Source organism: Hetaerina americana, unplaced genomic scaffold (assembly GCF_022747635.1).
Source record: "Hetaerina americana unplaced genomic scaffold, ioHetAmer1.1.p SCAF_7, whole genome shotgun sequence".
Classification (NCBI taxonomy): domain Eukaryota; kingdom Metazoa; phylum Arthropoda; class Insecta; order Odonata; family Calopterygidae; genus Hetaerina; species Hetaerina americana.
Genome location: NW_027287316.1, coordinates 1,558,084 through 1,576,243, shown reverse-complemented (window position 1 = coordinate 1,576,243; position 18,160 = coordinate 1,558,084). Strand labels below are relative to the sequence as shown.

Below are 18,160 nucleotides of genomic sequence, written 5' to 3'. Positions count from 1 at the left end.
GTAAAGATGTTTGAGGAGAGGAAAATAATGGATTAAACAACTGAGGAGATAGTAGAGGATGAGTGGGAGAGAATAAAGAAAGTATCGAAGAGATCAAGCAAAGATTTGGTGGGCCACAGGAAATTTAAGGGGACAAAGAAGCCATGGGTGATGATTAATAAAATGGAGGAGAGAAGAAAGTACAGGAGTCGAAAGGGAAGTGGAGAGAAAAGAGTAGAATAGAAAACGGAATGGTGAAATAAGAAGAGAGACAGATGGAGCAAGGGAAGAAAGGCTAAACAAAGAATGTGCAGGCATAGAAGAGCGGGAACACGTGGGAAGGCATGAATTGGTGTGATGCAAAGTGAAGGGTATTACGTGGGATGGCACCAGGACATCGGGGGCACGTGCAGCAGGCATGGAGGTAGAGAGAGCAGGGAAGGAACTACTATAATAAAGGAAGGAAAAGAAGGCGCGGGAAATGACATCCCGGTGCAGCAGAGCTTACTGCAGTGCACAGTCGCCGCTGGAAGTGATGAGAACAGACATGGTGCCAATATCGAAGAAGAAAGGAACGATGCAATAGGAGTATTGCGGACCATTGGAGAGCACTGTATGGAGAAAGGGAAAGGATTTAGTGGATGCTTTGTTGATTTGATGAAGGCTGAGTGCGATGACAAAGGCTAATGAAAAAGAGAAAGGTGTGAATTGGAGAGAGAGATCAGGCTCATAGGAAAATCGCACTTAAAGGAGGAGGTGTGTATTAGAAATGATGAGAAGAGGAAGGGTTGGTTCGCTAATGGGAGGTGGTGGGTGAGGCAGGGGTGCAGAGAATCTCCCTCTCCACGTGGAAGGCGTGGTCAGGACGTGCTGCAGGGGAGATGCAGGAGTGTCAGCTGGAGGGAGAAGGATGGCGCACATGGGATTTGCTCATGACATGATCATTTTTGCCGAGGAAGAGGAACAATGGAATGGAATGTTGTAACACCTAAATGGCATGAAGGAGGGGTATGGCTCGATTATGGTTAAATAAGAGCTAGACCAAAGCAATGAATGCTGGTAGAGAAATAGACAACGAGATGGAAGGAGAACGGCTGAAACAAGTGGAGAAGTGCAAATATCTCATATATGGAGGTGTGCAAAGTATATTAAAATAAAGATAGCAATGGTCAAGGAAGCATTCAGCAGGGAAATGGTTATGTAGGCGTAGAAAGAGACCGGGTGAGTGTTATCGTCTCTGGATGTGAACCATGGACTGCATTAAAAAGGCCGGAGGTGTTCGAGGTGTGAGTGTGGAGAAGAAAGCTGGCCGGACGGCCCGGGTGAGGAATGAGAAGGCGGAGAGGAGGGGAGGGGGAGAAGAGGAGGAGACTCCTGGATTCAATCGAAAAAAGAGAAGGAAATCCGCTCGTAGGCGTGCTGAGAAGGGAGTGCCAATGGAAGGCAGGGGGGGCCGGCAAGAGGGGGCCAAATGACGGCCACGGTGGAAGAGGAGGGTGATGGGCAAGAGGAAGTTGAGAGGATGAAAGGACAACGAGGCGGGGAAGAGGTCTCTGTGGACCTGCCAACCACGGCAGATGACCCATGATGATGAATGGATGCTGGAAGATGAAAATTTTGAATGCCTCTTCCCAGAAAGAAAGCAAGTTTCATCGCATATATTGGGAATGTGAGCCTAATTTTGGTGCGTTAGCTTCCTGCGCTGTTTGGTTCTCCCCTCTCTGAGCATCGCCACCCGCTTCGCAGGACGAGCTTCTGTTCACCGGACGGTCTCCGTAAAAAGGGATCATCATTTCAAGGATTTACAAGTTTGTCTGAATCACTTTCACGGCGAATTCCATCTCAACTCGCTTCTCTTCAAAATATCGGCAGATTTCCATCGGCAAAGCAGCGTGAACCAAAACTGAAATACACTCAAAATGACATTCCGAGAGACCTTAAAAAATGGCGTGACTGGCGAAAGCGCCAGCGATTGTTGCTGTCACGCTCTGTGTGCTGCTGTCACGCTCACTCGCTACATGAATCCTCAAATCTCATTGCCATAAGGCAAGGTTTCTCATTAAGGCCATCGAGGTTTAATGCGTGTATATTGAGCGTGAAATAGAGATGGTTATGAATTCCATAAGAGAGCAGACAGGCAACATAGAAATACAAAATAAAAGTAACGGCATTCTGCTTTGATTTTCGGTGCATTCGCAGTCGCCTTTTACAGGAGGAAGATTAAAAATTTTCCTGCCATGGGTAGGTAGCTGTTGAGTCACGAAAACCTCAAACCTATTGTGACTGTTACTCCTTCACTTCTTTGCTGCGCAAGAATAGTGCTCAGAAGAGCTATGAAGACGTGGAACACACTAAACATGAAAAGGCAGCCGGGGTCGAACGGTTCCGGCGACGGCCTTCGCCGAAAGGAGGATGGTTTCATTTGTTCAGCTATGTTTAAAAATGATATAAACCGGTGCATTCATTTGTGAAATAGACGTCACACCACTGAGTAAACATTCATGCGACTCAATTTCCGTCACCGAAATTTCACCTTCTCCAATTTGACCATCAGTAGTCTCCCCAGTAAGTCCCCACTCTTCCCTCACTCTCTCTGCTGATTTTCCCAGAGGGAAGTCCACTCACCTTCATTTCGCGACATATTTGCTGCGCCGTCGTCCAAGTCACTTCTGGGTAGCCCACGAAGAGATAGCACGAATTGTTGAATGGTTGCAGCCTTTGGTCGACGCACTCGATGGAAGCGGCTGTTTGGAGAGAGAGTGGAAATGGGCTTAGCTCAGAAGAGAACGGCAGGTGGTCGAAATCTAGAAGGCAATACTCCAGAGCAAATTAGTCAGCTAACAATAGAAAAGGATTACACGTTACACTACCATTACAAATATAAATTAAGAGCAATAAAGCAGGTGAAAAGCATTAACCCAACGCTGGATTTTCAGGGTATTTCATGCCACGATTTACCTGTAAATTCTAGAGTTACCATTTCTTTTCCATATATTATATATATATATATATATATATATATATATATATATATATATATATATATGCATATACATATATATATGTATAAATATATATATATATATATATATATATATACACATTCAAACACGAAATCCCGCCAAACGGCGAATAAATACTCATATATACAGAAACAGATATAAGGAAAAGGGATAGGAACACATATAAAGGACGAACACAATAGAGGTGGGGAAGGCGGAATCGAACGGATCACAAGAGTAAAATATATATATATATATATATATATATATATATATATATATATATATATATATATATATATATATATATATATATATATCCCTCCCTGGACTATAAGCTTGACGTGGTGGAAGGGCTTGTGCGTTCCGATGACCCCTAGAGCTGTGCTGGCGGAAGTAAAAAAAATTGCTCCTGTTAGGGTCACCCATGCCAGATAGGTTGAAGGTTAGGAGCCAGACGAAAGGTAGTCCACGCAGCGTCTGTTCCTCAGTGAGGCGGCTGCAATGGCGTCTGACCCCAGTGGGGCGGCCAGTAAGTAATGGTGTCACGTTAAAAACACTATTGAGGAAGGCAACGGGAAACCACCTCAAATATCATTCCAAAGAAAAATATGATGGACTATAGAGATATTTTGAGTCCTGGCAACCACGGGGCTCGGCCCAATCGGCCGTGTGTCGTTTTAACTTTGCTGTAGAGCGCACCAATTTCACCTTTCCTCTGCAAACTTTCTATATCCTCGCACTGCGCTTTCCACCATGCTTCTTTTGCTTTATTTGTTGTCCGCCTCAATTTATTGTTTAATTCTTTGTACTTCATTTTTCCTAATTCTGTATTTACATTCTTCCATTTTCGCCGCTCATTCACCTTTGTAATCATCTCATCTGTGATCCATGGTTTCCTAGTCCTTTTAGCGTTAACGGTTCCAATAGCGTCTTTTGCGGCTTTAGACAACATTTTCTTGATACTTTCCCATTTATCTTCGATAGTACTGGGCCCTTTACCATCCTCCATGATTTCCTCTACCACCTGTTTGTATTCATTCCTTTTCAAACCATTTAATGCTTCTACATTCAATTTTCTAACTCGCTGCCCCTGCCTTATCTTTTTGAAACGTACACTACATTTCATAACAACTAAATTGTGGTCTGAGTCCGCATCCGCTCCCAGGAAGCTGAGCGAATTTATCACACTGATCCTAAACCTGTGTCTAACCAGAATATAATCTAGCTGATACCTTTCTGAGTCACCTGGCATTTTCCATGCATACCTGAATCTTTTGTGGTGTCTAAACCATGTGTTGGTGATGACTAACCCCTGTCTCCTGCAGAACACAACTGTTTTCTCCCCGCGGTCATTCCTCGTGTCTAAACCGTAGTCTCCCACCTCATCAGCATCTTTTCCTTCACCTACCGTCGCATTCAAATCCCCCATCGCTATCCAATGTTTCCCTGCAGGAACACACGCGATGTCTTCTAACTGATCGTATATCCTATGCTAGTTACCTGTTCTATGTTGACTACGCTGCTTCCTACCTCTTCATTTAATACTATGGCCAAACCTCGTTGGCTCTCGTCCCGGAAGCTGTATATTATTCTATAATTATCACTCCAGTAATCCCCGCTATCCTTCCATCTCACCCCGCATAGACCTAAAATATCTATTTTTCCCCTTTTCATCTCTCGTTTAATATTCTCCAATTTCCCTGTCCTCATCATTGTCCTAACATTCCACGTTCCTATTCTAACTAATGTGGTCTTCTTCTCCTGCATCTTGAGTCCTGCTGCTGCTGGTTTTTCCTTGCAAGGGTTTCTGGGGATGACGACCGCGGAAGCCTTGCCTCCCCCGCTGCCGGGCACGACACACGGCCGATTGGGCCGAGCTTCGTAGTTGCCAGGACTCAAAATCTCTGTATAGTTTATCATGTTAATCTTGATAATAATAATTGAGGTGGTTTCCCGTTGCCTTCCTCAATAGTGTTTTTAACGTGACACTATCAATTATTGGCCGCCCCACTGGGATCAGACGCCATTGCAGCCGCCTCACTGGGGAACAGACTCTGCGTGGACTACCTTTCGTCTGGCTCCTAACCTTCGACCTATCTGGCATGGGTGACCCTACCAGGAGCAATTATTATTACTCCCCCCAGCACAGCTCTAGGGGTCATCGGAACGCGCAAGCCCTTCCACCAAGTCAAGGTTGTAGTCCGAGGAGGGATATATATATATAAATATATAAATAAATAAATAAATATATATATATATATATATATATATATATATACATAGCTGGCTGATTTTATCAACTGCAATTTTCTTCTGTTAAGTTTATTTAAAAACACTGAACCAAAAACAGGGATGCGAAAAATATTGGCAAGTCACCTTGCCTTATATGTTAATGACTTAAATTAACTGAAGAGTCTGTAAGTACCACAGTTAAATAATCTGCAGTAGCAAAGGATTGGCTATTAAAAGTTGAAATTTAATACTTGATAACTGTAAAAAGATCAAAAGTTTTTTGCACTGCCATTAGTTTTCTGTTTGTGTAAGATTGAAATTCGGAAAATTAAATTAGAGTCTCTTTTTAACGAAATTATAATTAAATATTCGCACCATTCATATGTTTTCTTTTGTTGCCGAGTTTATGTACCTAAAGCTATTAAAGGAATGGGGAAGAGAGAGCGAAAGAGAGAGAGCTGTAGGATTTGGGAGAGAAGGTGAGCCACGAAGCAAGCAAGCACACGCTCGAGGCTGAGAGGTGAAGAGGCGGGAAGCTAAGTAAGGAAACGAGAGGAAAAAATAAAGCTTCATTCTTACATGCTGGAATTTTTAATTGAAAAAGAGAGAACACTATATGCACACGTATTTCAGAAACGCAAGTAATGTTTCGCTGTTTTGTACTTGGTGCGTAGACATAGCGGGCAAATCAGCCAGAAGAGCCAAATTTGGCCAGCTATTATTAGGAAAGGACGTGCGACGGACACTATAAAAATACAAATATTAAGTAAGGCGAGCAAGAAGAGGTATGCGATCGCATCAGAGATGCATTTAGAAGAATAGAAGGAGGTGGGAAGAGAGGGTCAAAGTGGGTAAGAGTCGGAGGATCCGAAAGACGGAGTGGGGCGGAGTGTGGAGTACGCGAGCGAGGAAATTATTCCGATCTTTAGAGCTAAACTCATCAGAAAGTCATGAAGGGAGAGATAATTACGCCCGACGCCACTCCACTTAAACTTTCTTTTCAGGTATAAATCCCATCATTATAATATAAAGAGCTTATTTTAAACTTAAAAAAATATGCGTGGCGGTTCACGGGAATTAAATGATTGCTTAGGGGATGATCAGTTTGGGTTTAGGAAGGGGAGAGGTACGCGTGATGCCATTGCAGTAATGAGATCACTAATCGAGAGTATTATAGAATACAACACGGACGTATTTGCCTGTTTCGTAGATTTCGAAAAGGCGTTTGATAGAGTGAATTGGGAAATACTAATGAGTATATTGCAGAAAATAGGAATAGATTGGAGGGATAGGAGGCTAATCCGCAACCTGTACATGTCTCAGACTGCTCAGGTGCAGGTGGAGAACGGGGAGTCCGGATGGGCAGTATTAGGAAAAGGTGTAAGGCAGGGTTGCCCATTATCACTGTTGCTGTTCAACCTGTATGCAGAGGAAATGATTAAAGAGGCATGGGAAGAACTGGAGGTAGGAATGAAAGTGGGCGGGGAATTCGTAAAATCAGTTAGGTTTGCTGATGACCAAGCTTTAGTTTGTCAGTCAGCCAAGGGGCTGCAAGCTTTGCTGAGTGAATTGGAGATTCAGTGCGACAGGTATGGGATGAAAATCAATATTAATAAAACAAAGGTTATGCGATTTTCTAGAAAAGAAAAAGGCTAAGCTTAACGTTAACATGGGAGGATGAAAACTATAGCTAATGGAACTGTTTACATATCTAGGAACTGTTTTGGACCAACTCGCTCAAAGTAGTAGGAACGTAAGGACAATTGCGCTAGGCAAAGAGGCTTTCACAAGGAGGAGGGAGTTGATGATGGGGACGTTGAGTAAGGATGTTAAGAAAAGAATTCGTCAAAACTTTTGATATAGAGCGTAGCTATGTACGGCGCGGAAACGTGGTCATTGAAGCAGGATGATTGGCGTAGATCGAAGGCTTTTGAAATGTGGGTGTGGAGAAGAATGGAGAAAGTGAAATGGACAGAGAAGAAAACAAACGAAGGTGTGCTGGGTATGGTGGGGAAGGAGAGTGGATTACTTGCTGTAGGATGGCTTGCATTAGAGAAGGATTATAGGCGTAGATCGCAGGGATAGTGGTTGCTATTCTGTTGGGAGAGAGAATTACTCGAGCAAAATGTGTAAATTTTGAATGGTATTGAAATATTTTGTTGTTCAATTCCTTTTTTAAAGCAGCTTCTGAAATTCTTAGCCATATGATTAATGATTAATCAGTAATCGCTTTTCTTTCTGCATTTAGAAATATATTTTTGCTATAAGGAAATTATCTCTCTGTAATCTTTCACATGTAATTTTCAACTAAAGCAGTGCAAAGTTGTCAAAGATTTTTAAATTCAAACTGTCTTACGGAAATTATAAGCAAAATCAACACACACACCTCGAGAACAACGTCTTTCAACCTCGTAAGTGACATCATTGTAAAATCCTATAAATTAGCGTGCGGTAAAATCTTCCTGGATGCCATTGGCCTCCCTATTGCCTTGACCATTGTTTTCTTATACAGTTTTTTCCCTCTGTTTTAGTCACAGGCGAACTAATTAGTCTCAATGTGCACAAAGGTCAAATAAATACCATAAATGCACTTTGCACTGCTGCAAAAGGGAGAAAATTTCCACGCGGGCACACTTTCTCATTTATGTCATTTTTTGAAAGGCCCCTTCTTACATTCCGTCTCTCCTTCTCATCTTATGTAAGGGCAACAAAGGTCGCTGTTCTCTTCCTTCGTTAGCATTTGCATTTTCACACGCTCTTCGCTTCTTTCATCTATATGACTGTATTTCATTAAGCGATGAGTAAATGTTATTTCTCTCATTAATCTTAATTTTAAAAATAGTCTTGCCGTGAAATAGGGTTTCCGATGGGACCCGGCTCTGAGGACTGCTACATTTATTGGCCCACCCTACAAGGCACCGGCCGAAAGCCTGCATGGCAATAGAGGTCGTCTACAAGCCACCGCAAGGGCACGTGGCAGAAGATGATTCTACCCCGGCCACGCTACATCAAATCTTAAGTTTTTCTTTATCGTGAGTTACCAATAAATATGTAAAATATTTCAGATAATCAAGACGTATGATACATGGCAGGTGCATACAGTGTGGTATTCGCGGTCGAAACACATTGGCCCACATATTCATGTTTTTGCACCAAGAAAAACAATGAAATAAAGATCCGATTAAATTATGACCGAGCGAGGTTATTTAGAAGTTTCGCAGGAACATCCACTTTCTTTTTTCATTTCTCTGTCATTTCTTTGGCTGCCTTCATACTGTCTACAAAGCGTCCTCCCTTCCAGTTCTCCGGTAACCCTTCTATCACGACCTGCGGCCCACACCACCTTCAAATATTTCTCTCACTTTCTCTGCTTTTACTTCGGTTTTCTCCCCGTAACATCCTCTCTTCGCCCCCACTTTTAAAACCTCGGTGCTCGACTTCATCTCGGCCCAGCATATTCCCTCCGTCACACCCACATCTCAAGGGGCCTCTCTTCTAGTCCCCTCGCCCCCAAGACCAGTTCTATCGTCGAGGAAGCACTTCGCTCCACATTCAAGTCCGTACTCAATATTTCTTCACATATTCACTCAGCATTAGCGTCATCAGTTCTCACCTCTTTCAAATTCCTTTTCCGCCAACGCGATTCTTCTCCTAATATCCCCATTACTGCTGCTAAGTGGATCCATCCGCTCTGGTTTATTCAATACAACTTAAACATTTAACTTAGTTGTCCTAGTCACCGAAAATCTCATTACTTTTATTTTATTGTGGTTCATCCTCGACCCGTGCTTCTCGCATCACTCCTGCAAATGCACTCAGCGAAGCACTCAATAATAATTGCAATCCCTTGACTCTCTGAATTAATTACGTAATTACGCTGAGATATTATCCGTTCTTAGTGCCTGGCTCGACCTCCTCTCCACTATCCACCCTTTTCCTAACGTATTTCTGGGCCCCCTCGTCTACGAAAAAATCCCTTTCCATTTCTAAAACAATCTTTAGTTACCATGCAGCTCTTTTACGTATTCCAACCACCATCCACGAATCATTTCAGTCCCTGTTGATAACTTCTATGTCTCGTCTTTTATGGTGTGTACATTCAAATATGCTCCCTTCTCATTTAATGCGTCTAACTTCCCTCGATACTGAAATTCCTCCACATCCTCGCACTAATCTTTCCTCCTCTTTTCCTTGGCCCTGTTGGTTTCTCTCTTAAGTTTTTTGTTTAGGTCCTTGCACTACATTCCGCTCCTCATATCCGTTTTTACGTTCTCACATTTCCTTCTTCTCTCATCCATCCCCTGAAGCTCCTCTCCCATGGCTCGCTCTTCTCAAAGGTCTCCTTCTCTGTCTATCTCTTTGTTTCCTCTCTCTCTCTAACCCGCTCACTACGGGTTCTCCCCCTTCCAATTCAGAGGTCGTGGGTTCACGACAAGATGGTCTCTTAACTTCGGCAACGGATGTTTGTCATCGCCTTCGAGGTTCAAAACATTTTGGGGTCAGGCGGAAGAGGGGATTATAACCATCTCAATTTCGCCTCAATGAAGACGTTGAAGAGATAAATTCTTATACTCCACCCGCCTTCCCCAAACGTTTTTATTCCTTCGTACATTTCTTATTCATGCTTATTGCGTTAGTCTTCATATCCTTTTATATTCGCTTCGATCAAACTTTCAAGATTCCACTTCGATTCTCTCCTTCCCTTCTAATCATTCTGAACTTTAAATTATATTTCAATATGACTATATTTTGGTCTGAGTATGCATCCGGGAAGCTGTGTGAATTTATGGCCTTGTTTCTAAATCTATGTCAAACCACAATCTAACTGTAATCGTCCTATTTCTCCGGGCATCTTCCATGTGCACCCGAGTGGCCGTCCATCACCTCCACCGTGGCGATGTTTCAATCAGGTCTTATTTATTGCGCGGGCCGTTTAATGAGTCCTTAAGGAAGCATAGAAAAACAAATAATTTCGGTGGAATTATTTAATTTTCCAAAATGATATCTTTTCAGTTTGATACACTTTTCCCAAGGGGGGGGGGTCGCAGAGGGAGGAGGGCGTGGAAGGGGGGAGTTGGCATTCGCCTCGCTTCCCCGTTGTCAGCTCTGCGCGGCCCACCCGGTGGGCGGCCCGCGCGCGGCCGGGGGAGGGAGTGAGTCCTGGGCGGAGGGGGAGGGGCTGCCCTTGGCACGCTCCCAGGGAATAAGAAATCCACAAGGCTTGAACTTCACGCGCTGATTTAGATGATGCAACTACACTGCGTAAGAATCGGAAAGGGCATGTGGCGGGGGATGACAAGGCACCAGCCCTGCAGGCACAACTATTAATTTGAATATATATTTGCTTACATAAAGACTCCCTCGAGTACGCACTTATGCATTCATTTTTGAAGAATCGATTGAATTATTAAATGCTTGTCTTTTAGTAAAGATATTCGGCTTCATGGGCACGATATTGCAATGACGGACGTATCGTGCGACGTAAGAACGAGTAATTTAATCTGTGGATAACGGAATCCATCTCTATTATTTCATCTCGTTGGTGGATTTGGTTTAGATTTAGTAGAATAATAGTGAGTACATGATAAAAGTGTCGCAAGACAATTCAGGCGCTCCGTATTTCTGTAGTCAAAGTATTTTCTGGTCTCTTCGTCATTCAAGAAGCTCCGAACTTAGTTCTTTCGACATTCCCGCCACGAATTCTCTCTTTTTCAAGCACTTCTCAACATCTCTGGATCATTCATTATCCCTGAACCTTTTCCAAACCCTTCATTGACGTTTTTCTTCAATGAACCCAAAATATCTGCCACGTATTGACAAGGTTGGCTAAATAAATTGAAATAACACCACTCTCTTACTTTTTCATTACATTTTCCCACAACCTGGCCAATGACGCCTTAATTCTTCGATGTTAATATTCTTTTACTGCGTGTATCCCTTGAAATATTTGATGCCAGCCTAATACTCAAGTAAGTATTTTCCCATTTCTAAAATGCTTGACACGATTCCATCTATTTCATATTATATGTATTATTTCACTTTCCTTTGATTCCAAAATTTTGGTGGTTTGCTTTTACGGATTTGATAATGCTACGTAACATCCGATCCTTACAGCACGGCGATGTAATCGCCAGTGAGCTGGCCGTAATCTGATTGGAATCCTTATTTAGCTGTAAATCACTGTGTCGAGTTCAAATGATGTAAAGTTGCTTATAATATGGAAATTTAGGTCGTTGATGTGTATCAAGAAAGGTAGGGGCCCTGTAATACTGCAGCGTGGCAAGTTACGTATTCCTCCATTGAACTCAGCCCATCGGCGACTAATTTTGTTTTTGGCCTAATAAAAATTGCGTAATCCATTTTGTCCTTTCTCATTTATGCAATAATATTAAGCTGGTTCGTTTATTTCTCGTGAGGATCCTTGTCGAAGGCTTCCTTGAAATCTATGACGACAGCATCTACTTATAAATCTCTTTCGCTCGGATTCAAGTGATTAAATTATTCAAGAATTCGAGATATCTTTTCTCTCTCCCCGTATTCACACGGGAAGAGAGAAGTACGTATGAGCGAACACACTAATTGTTTCGCGTCAAACTACAGTTTTTGTAAATTATTAAAAATTAGCGGGTAATCACATAAAAGCATAGACCCTCGGATATACAGAGCATAGAGTAGACGATGGATTGCATATGAATCTCTTTGTGCTCGACAGAGAGATAGAGAGGGGGCAGTCAGACACAGGAGTACACTAATTTCCAATTGGATCTACACCAATCTCAAAATGAGAGAGTAACAAACATAAAATATCATTAAATACGCGGATGGAAATCAATGAGGTGAGATAGAACTCAATTTTCAAATTTTAAGATTGACCTGCACTCTCTGATTTTATGGATTTAGTTTTTCAATAGTCGTGTCACCTCACCGAGTCATTCGGCGAATTGAAATTTCAGATAAATACTGAATGCCAAAATATGAAATTGCAACAAGATTCAATATTTACTTTACGAAAATAATAATAATGATGCTAGCTACTTTCCTACCCATGATACCATTAATATTCCAGAGTTTGACTAATTTGGAGACACAACTTACTCGGACAATGGTTAAAGAGGATACACGCCGAGTTAAAAATTATATCGCATTTTGATTTGTCTACATTCCTCCTCGTCTACATTTCCTAATTTGTCATAATTCAATAAGTATTCTAAAGGAAATTGAACGAGAGAGTGGGAGTACCAGGTAACTAGTTTGCCTTCGAGAAAGAGGAGCATTGATGGGCGGTCTTTCAACTATAGGAAAGAGTTGGATGTGATGTTGATGGTTAAGGAAGGCGAACAAGTGAGCGACAGGCTAAGAACGAGGAAACTTCTCTGTGAAAGTCCGAAAGAAGTGCGGAAATTGGATTGAGAGGATAGACGAGGATGGTATAAAAAGTATCGGCAACAATTTTTCCCTGACTTGTGCGTTAAGTGCTTAATTCAGACCGTGTTGCTAAAGTGTGCGCATGATCGCAGATCGTATTTAAATTGATTGAGATGGCATTCCACACCATTATCACTGAAAATTTGACGATACGAAAGATCTGCGCTAAACTCGTCCCGATTGTCTTTGGACGGACGACCAAAAGAGTCGAGTGTCTGCTTGCGATGACCTTCTGCAACGACATCGCGACGATTCCCCAACTTTTTGGGGAATCAACCCCACACCCCATCTCTCATTCTTTACATCTTTGTATCTTTTAAGTATAACCTAACTAAACCAAAGGCAAAATATGGAAATATTTGCACTCTAGTAACAATCATTTTTCCATCGAAGTATTAGAGATTACAGCGAAATGAAGATCAAATACCATAAATATTTAATGAATAAACATTCATCTTCTTCCGTTTCATTTAGGGTCGGGTGGAAGAAGGGACCATGAAGTCTCGATCTCGCCCCTATAAAGTCATTGAATAAATTAATAAATTTACGAGGCTTCGGAATCGCCAAAGCCAACAAGACAAGAGCCACACCCTCTGCCACTGCTCGCACGGGGGGTGACGGAAGTGGAGACGTTCCAATGTCCACGCTATGTAGTCTTTAAGGAGCAAAAGACGGACATTAATCTAAAAACGCGGCATCGTGTTTTCCTGCGATTTCAATTTCTGAAACGCCTTCCGAATCCCATTTTCAGATTTCTGGTTCTCGCTGCTCCCAAGGCCAGTGCTTGAGCGAGGCCATCAAGAATGAAGGCCGTCGAGATGAGCAGCGGAGATATTTCCCGGCGCGTAAGTGAAAGAATAAATGCACCGGCCGGCGTCAAGTGGCGCGAGCGGGGACGACGAGTGTGGGGGGTGCAACGGGGGCAGTTCACGGCGAGCCGAAAGAGTTTGCCCTCGGGTGCTGGGAGTTGGGAAAATGAAAGAGAAGAGAGGGGGTGGGGTGGAGCGGGAAAGAGAGGGGCGTGGCGAATAGATTGCGGGAAGGTGGAGTGGGTTCGGGGAGGGGTGGGGAAAGTTTCAGGGGATGGGTGGAAGAGACCCAGGGTGGAGGTCACGCCACTCAAGCGGAGAGAACGAAACGAAGGGAATCGGGCATCATGCCATCGGCCATCGTGGGTCGCACTCAGCCCCAGTGAGGAGAAGAAGAGCTGGGCAAAAAGGTGCGCCAAAGGGAGGAACCGGGGCCGCAAAGGGCCCCTCCGGGCATTTGGTACGTCTGAAACGTACATAGTACGAGTTTTGAGGGAAGGCGACTGACAGCTAAGGTCATTTGCGCCATAGGGGATGGACAGGAAAGGATGAAGGGTGGAGAGAAACCCGGCGTCAGCATTAGCCTACTCTTAACGAAAGGCGCCAAGAGGTCCGCAGCTAAACGTCCCATCCGACGGACGGCGTGCTCACTCAAAGTGCCCTCCACAAACCACCTCAGGTAGGGATCGAGATACCTCTGAAAAATATTCAACACCGCCGGGATTTGAACCCGCGCCCTAAGGGTGGGACGCCAGTACGTTAGCCCCCGCACCATCTCGATCCCCTCAAACGCACATGTACGACTGTTGCTAGATGGAGAAACATAAACGAGGAACGTGATATACAAGAGAAATGTGTGATAGGACGGACAAATAACCAAGGTTTATTAAATCTCATTTGATGCAAACAGAGGCATAGCGAAAAGAGCATTCTGAAGGTTGGAAAAATATATGCTGGAAGATAGATAACTGAGAAAACAGTGTTTCACTAGTAGAAACATTAAAATTACGCCGGCAAGGAGACATGAAATTACGATTTCTGGCAAGATAAGAGATAGATGTTTAATCGGGCGAGATTGAGAGCGAATAGTTCCCAACAGGCACGTTAATTCATGTAAATGGCATCATGTGCGATTCAGGAGAAAATGGTGACTTGGATTTGCACTTTTCATTTTGAACGTGGAGAAAAATAAATAATTGATGGAATAAGCTCTAATGTCGTGAGGATGCCTCTGGTATACCGCAGGGAAACATGCTCCGTTCCTCCCATTTTCTCCTTTGCCCCAATGCACTGAATTTGCTCATATCAATTGAAAAGTAAGGCTTTCTAACAGCTGCTAACACTTATTAAATATGAGATTCTTGCTTACAACTTGGTGCTGGTTTCCGTGATAGAATCATATTAGGACCTACTATTTTATAATCTAGCTTGCCTCTTCTTGCTCTCGAAAACCGCATTACATTTGATTCGTTTATATCTATTCTCATCCCATATCCATCGCACTGTCCTTCCCAAGCGCTCAGCAATGCTTGCAACTCCTTGGATGCATGACAAATTTAAGATTGATCGTGTGCAAATTTATGATTTTATGACTTCCCCACTGCATTTCATACATTTTCCCATCTCTTTCCATATCTCTTTCGCCATTTCATCCACAAATACGTTGAAAATCACAGGTCATAATGGACACCTCTGCATTGCCCCCCTTCTTAGCACTGTCCATTCAATCTCTCCATCAGCAGCCGTCTGAGACATGCGAAGATTGCTGATAAGCCTTTTATCCCTCCACTCTACTCCTATTTTCTACAAAACATAGATTAATTCTACCCGATTTACTCTATTAAACGCTTCCTCGAAATCTACAAAACATGCAAACTAACACATGAATGTATTCGACGATGTTCCCTTATATCCTACCGGCATATATTAGTGACCTCATAACTGCTATGGCATCACGCATGTCTCTTTCCCCATTCCTGATCCAAAATTCATCAGCCACAAAGTAATCATTTGCTGTGCTTTCCTCCGTCTTATTGATAATCATTAGACCACTTCAGCTGCGAGCGATACCACACTTATTTTTCAATAGTCCTCACACGACTGCCTTTTCCTTTGATTGGAATAGTAATTAACACTCGTCTGACGAAGTCTTCCAGCCAAATTCATCCCTCATTAATTCTTAAACTAATTAGTCCGCAAAAACTTTTCCTATTATCTTTTCCCAAAACTTTAAGTGATTCCTCTAGTGTGTTGTCCACTCTCACGGTCTCAATTGATTTCATTTCCTTCAATGCCCTCAATAAGAGTAGGCCTGGACCTAAGCTATTTTCATCTTCGTCATATTCTCTTTCTATGTCTAAGATTGCTGGTCTAATCTCTTTACCATACAATTCTTCTATATACTCCATCTATCTCTCTTGCATCTTCTCTTGTTCAACTAATATTTTTCCGGACTTATCATTGATTGTCACCACAGATTTTTCTTGCTTACTTCCTCGCTAACTTCCTGTACGTGGGAATATCGTTTTAAATAATGATTATTAAGAAATTACTTGAATACCCGAAAAAAGTTTATTTTGAATATTTATTGATCCTAATGAACATGATGCTTTAACAAATTCCAAAGAAACTGCGGGAGATGCCGCAACATTAACTTTTAACGGAGTCATCCGCTAATGTGCATTTTAATGCAACAATTTCAGAGTGTAAAAATCATTCGCCTTGACTGGGATTCGACCCCAGATCCCTCAATATCCGGTCGAGTGCTTTAGCCACTTAAGCTACCGAGGCGTCCTCTTAAACTCTGAAATTTTGGGGCTTTTAAAGGAACAAGATGTTGTGACGAAATACCGTGTGTTCGGTATTTCGTCACAACATCTTGTTCCTTAAAAGCCCCAAAATTTCAGAGTTTAAGAGGACGCCTCGGTAGCTTAAGTGGCTAAAGCACTCGACCGGATATTGAGGGATCTGGGGTCGAATCCCAGTCAAGGCGAATGATTTTAACACTCTGAAATTGTTGCATTATGATGCTTTAAATTACAGATATTAATTTTTATTTGTTTTGCTCCTGAAAGCTGTAGATTGGAGTAACTGGCCGAATAGGGAAGATAGAGGCTCGCAGTGTGATTAAGTTTCTTCACTTGAAAGATTACGTTAGCCGGAAAATCCACAGTGAAATGACGGCTTTTTATGGAAATGGTAGCCCGGTGTTATGGACACAATTGTGAGGTGGTATAGGATTTTTCAAACTGTCCCTTACACACCGTCCAAGAAGTGGAAGATGCTCCAACACTGAAAAAAGTGGAGGACTCTATCCTATTAGAACGAAGAGCAGCCATCGAAATGATCACGAATGTGATCGTAGTTAGTACGGCAGTGTGTGGAAAATGATTCACAAAGATCTGCACACGTCGAAGGAATCAGCAGACTGGATTCCACAAATACCGACTCCTTTTCAGAAGTAAACAGCTGCTATTGGGGCCACGGCGCGATGAGACGTGAATCAATGCGAAGTGCCTTTGAAATTTTGCCACATCAGCCATATTCTCTCGATCTCGCCCCAAGCGACGTTGTCTTAACTCTAGAACCCATTGTGGGGTCGGAGATTTGGGAGCACAAATGACCTCATGCAAGAGGTGGAACAAAGGTTTTCGACGCAATCTGCTGAGTTCTTCAATGACGGCCTTCGAAAGGTCAAGAAACACTGGAAGAAATTTCGTACAGCTCTTGATGGCCACTATGCAGAGTAGTCTTAGGAATAACAAATAAAAATTAAGCTTCTGTCTCGATTATTTATTAGTAATAATTAAAAGTTTACGGCCCCCCCACGTAGAGCGAACCAATTTCACCCTTCCTCCGCGAACCTTCCATATCGTCGCACTGCGTCTTCCACCATGCTTCTTTTGCTTTATTTGTTGCCCACCTCAATTTTTTATTTGACTCTTCCTACTTACTTCCACCTATATTTTACTAACTATTTACATTACTTTTCAATTCCTTTTCTCATCTATATCTATAATAATCTCGTCCCTAATCCATTATTTCCTTGTACTTTTCCTAGCTGCTGTTCATATCGTTTCGCTTGCGACTTTCGATTTCCCTTGTTTTGATGTAGTCATGTTCAAAGTCATGTCATGTAGTCATGTTCTACAAAGTTCTCAGCTCTCTGTCCTCACTCATCATCTTCTCCATGGCCTACTCATACTCCTTTCTAGCCGTTCCTGTCAATGGCTCCAAATTTTATTTTCGAAACCGTCTTCACTGTCTTTGAATTCCCATGATTTTGAATCTGACGCTACATTTCATGATCACTAAACTGTGATCAGAGTCCGCATCCGCTCCCTGGAAACTGCGCGAATTAATCACGATATTGTTAAATCTGTGCCTAGCCATAATATATTTTAACTGATATCTTCCTTAATACCCCGCCATTTTTCATGCATCCCAACATCTTTTGTGGTGTCTAAACCAAGAGTTCGCTTTGATTAACCCAAGTCTTCTGCAGAACTATACGTATTGCTTTCTCCCCACGGTCATTTCTTGTGCCTAAACCGTAGTCCCTCAACTCAATACCACCTCTTCCTCTACCTGCCGTCGTATTCCAATTACCATTCCAGGAACATTCATGCAAATACCCTATTACTGATACCAATCGACTTCTGCCTCATATACTATCACTCTTGCTTGCGTTGACTACACTTCTTCTTGCCT

The 18,160-nt window shown here is 42.6% G+C and overlaps 1 protein-coding gene across 1 annotated transcript in view; it reads right to left on the bottom strand.

Annotated features, from left to right (window-relative positions):
- The window catches only part of LOC139696479 (uncharacterized), a 434,479-nt gene that overhangs the window by 87,229 nt on the left and 329,090 nt on the right, over positions 1–18,160 (bottom strand). Inside the window, exon 9 of the mRNA XM_071595264.1 lies at positions 2,605–2,723. Within this exon, the coding sequence (XP_071451365.1) occupies positions 2,605–2,723 (119 nt within the window). The remainder of the gene's footprint in view (positions 1–2,604; positions 2,724–18,160) is intronic.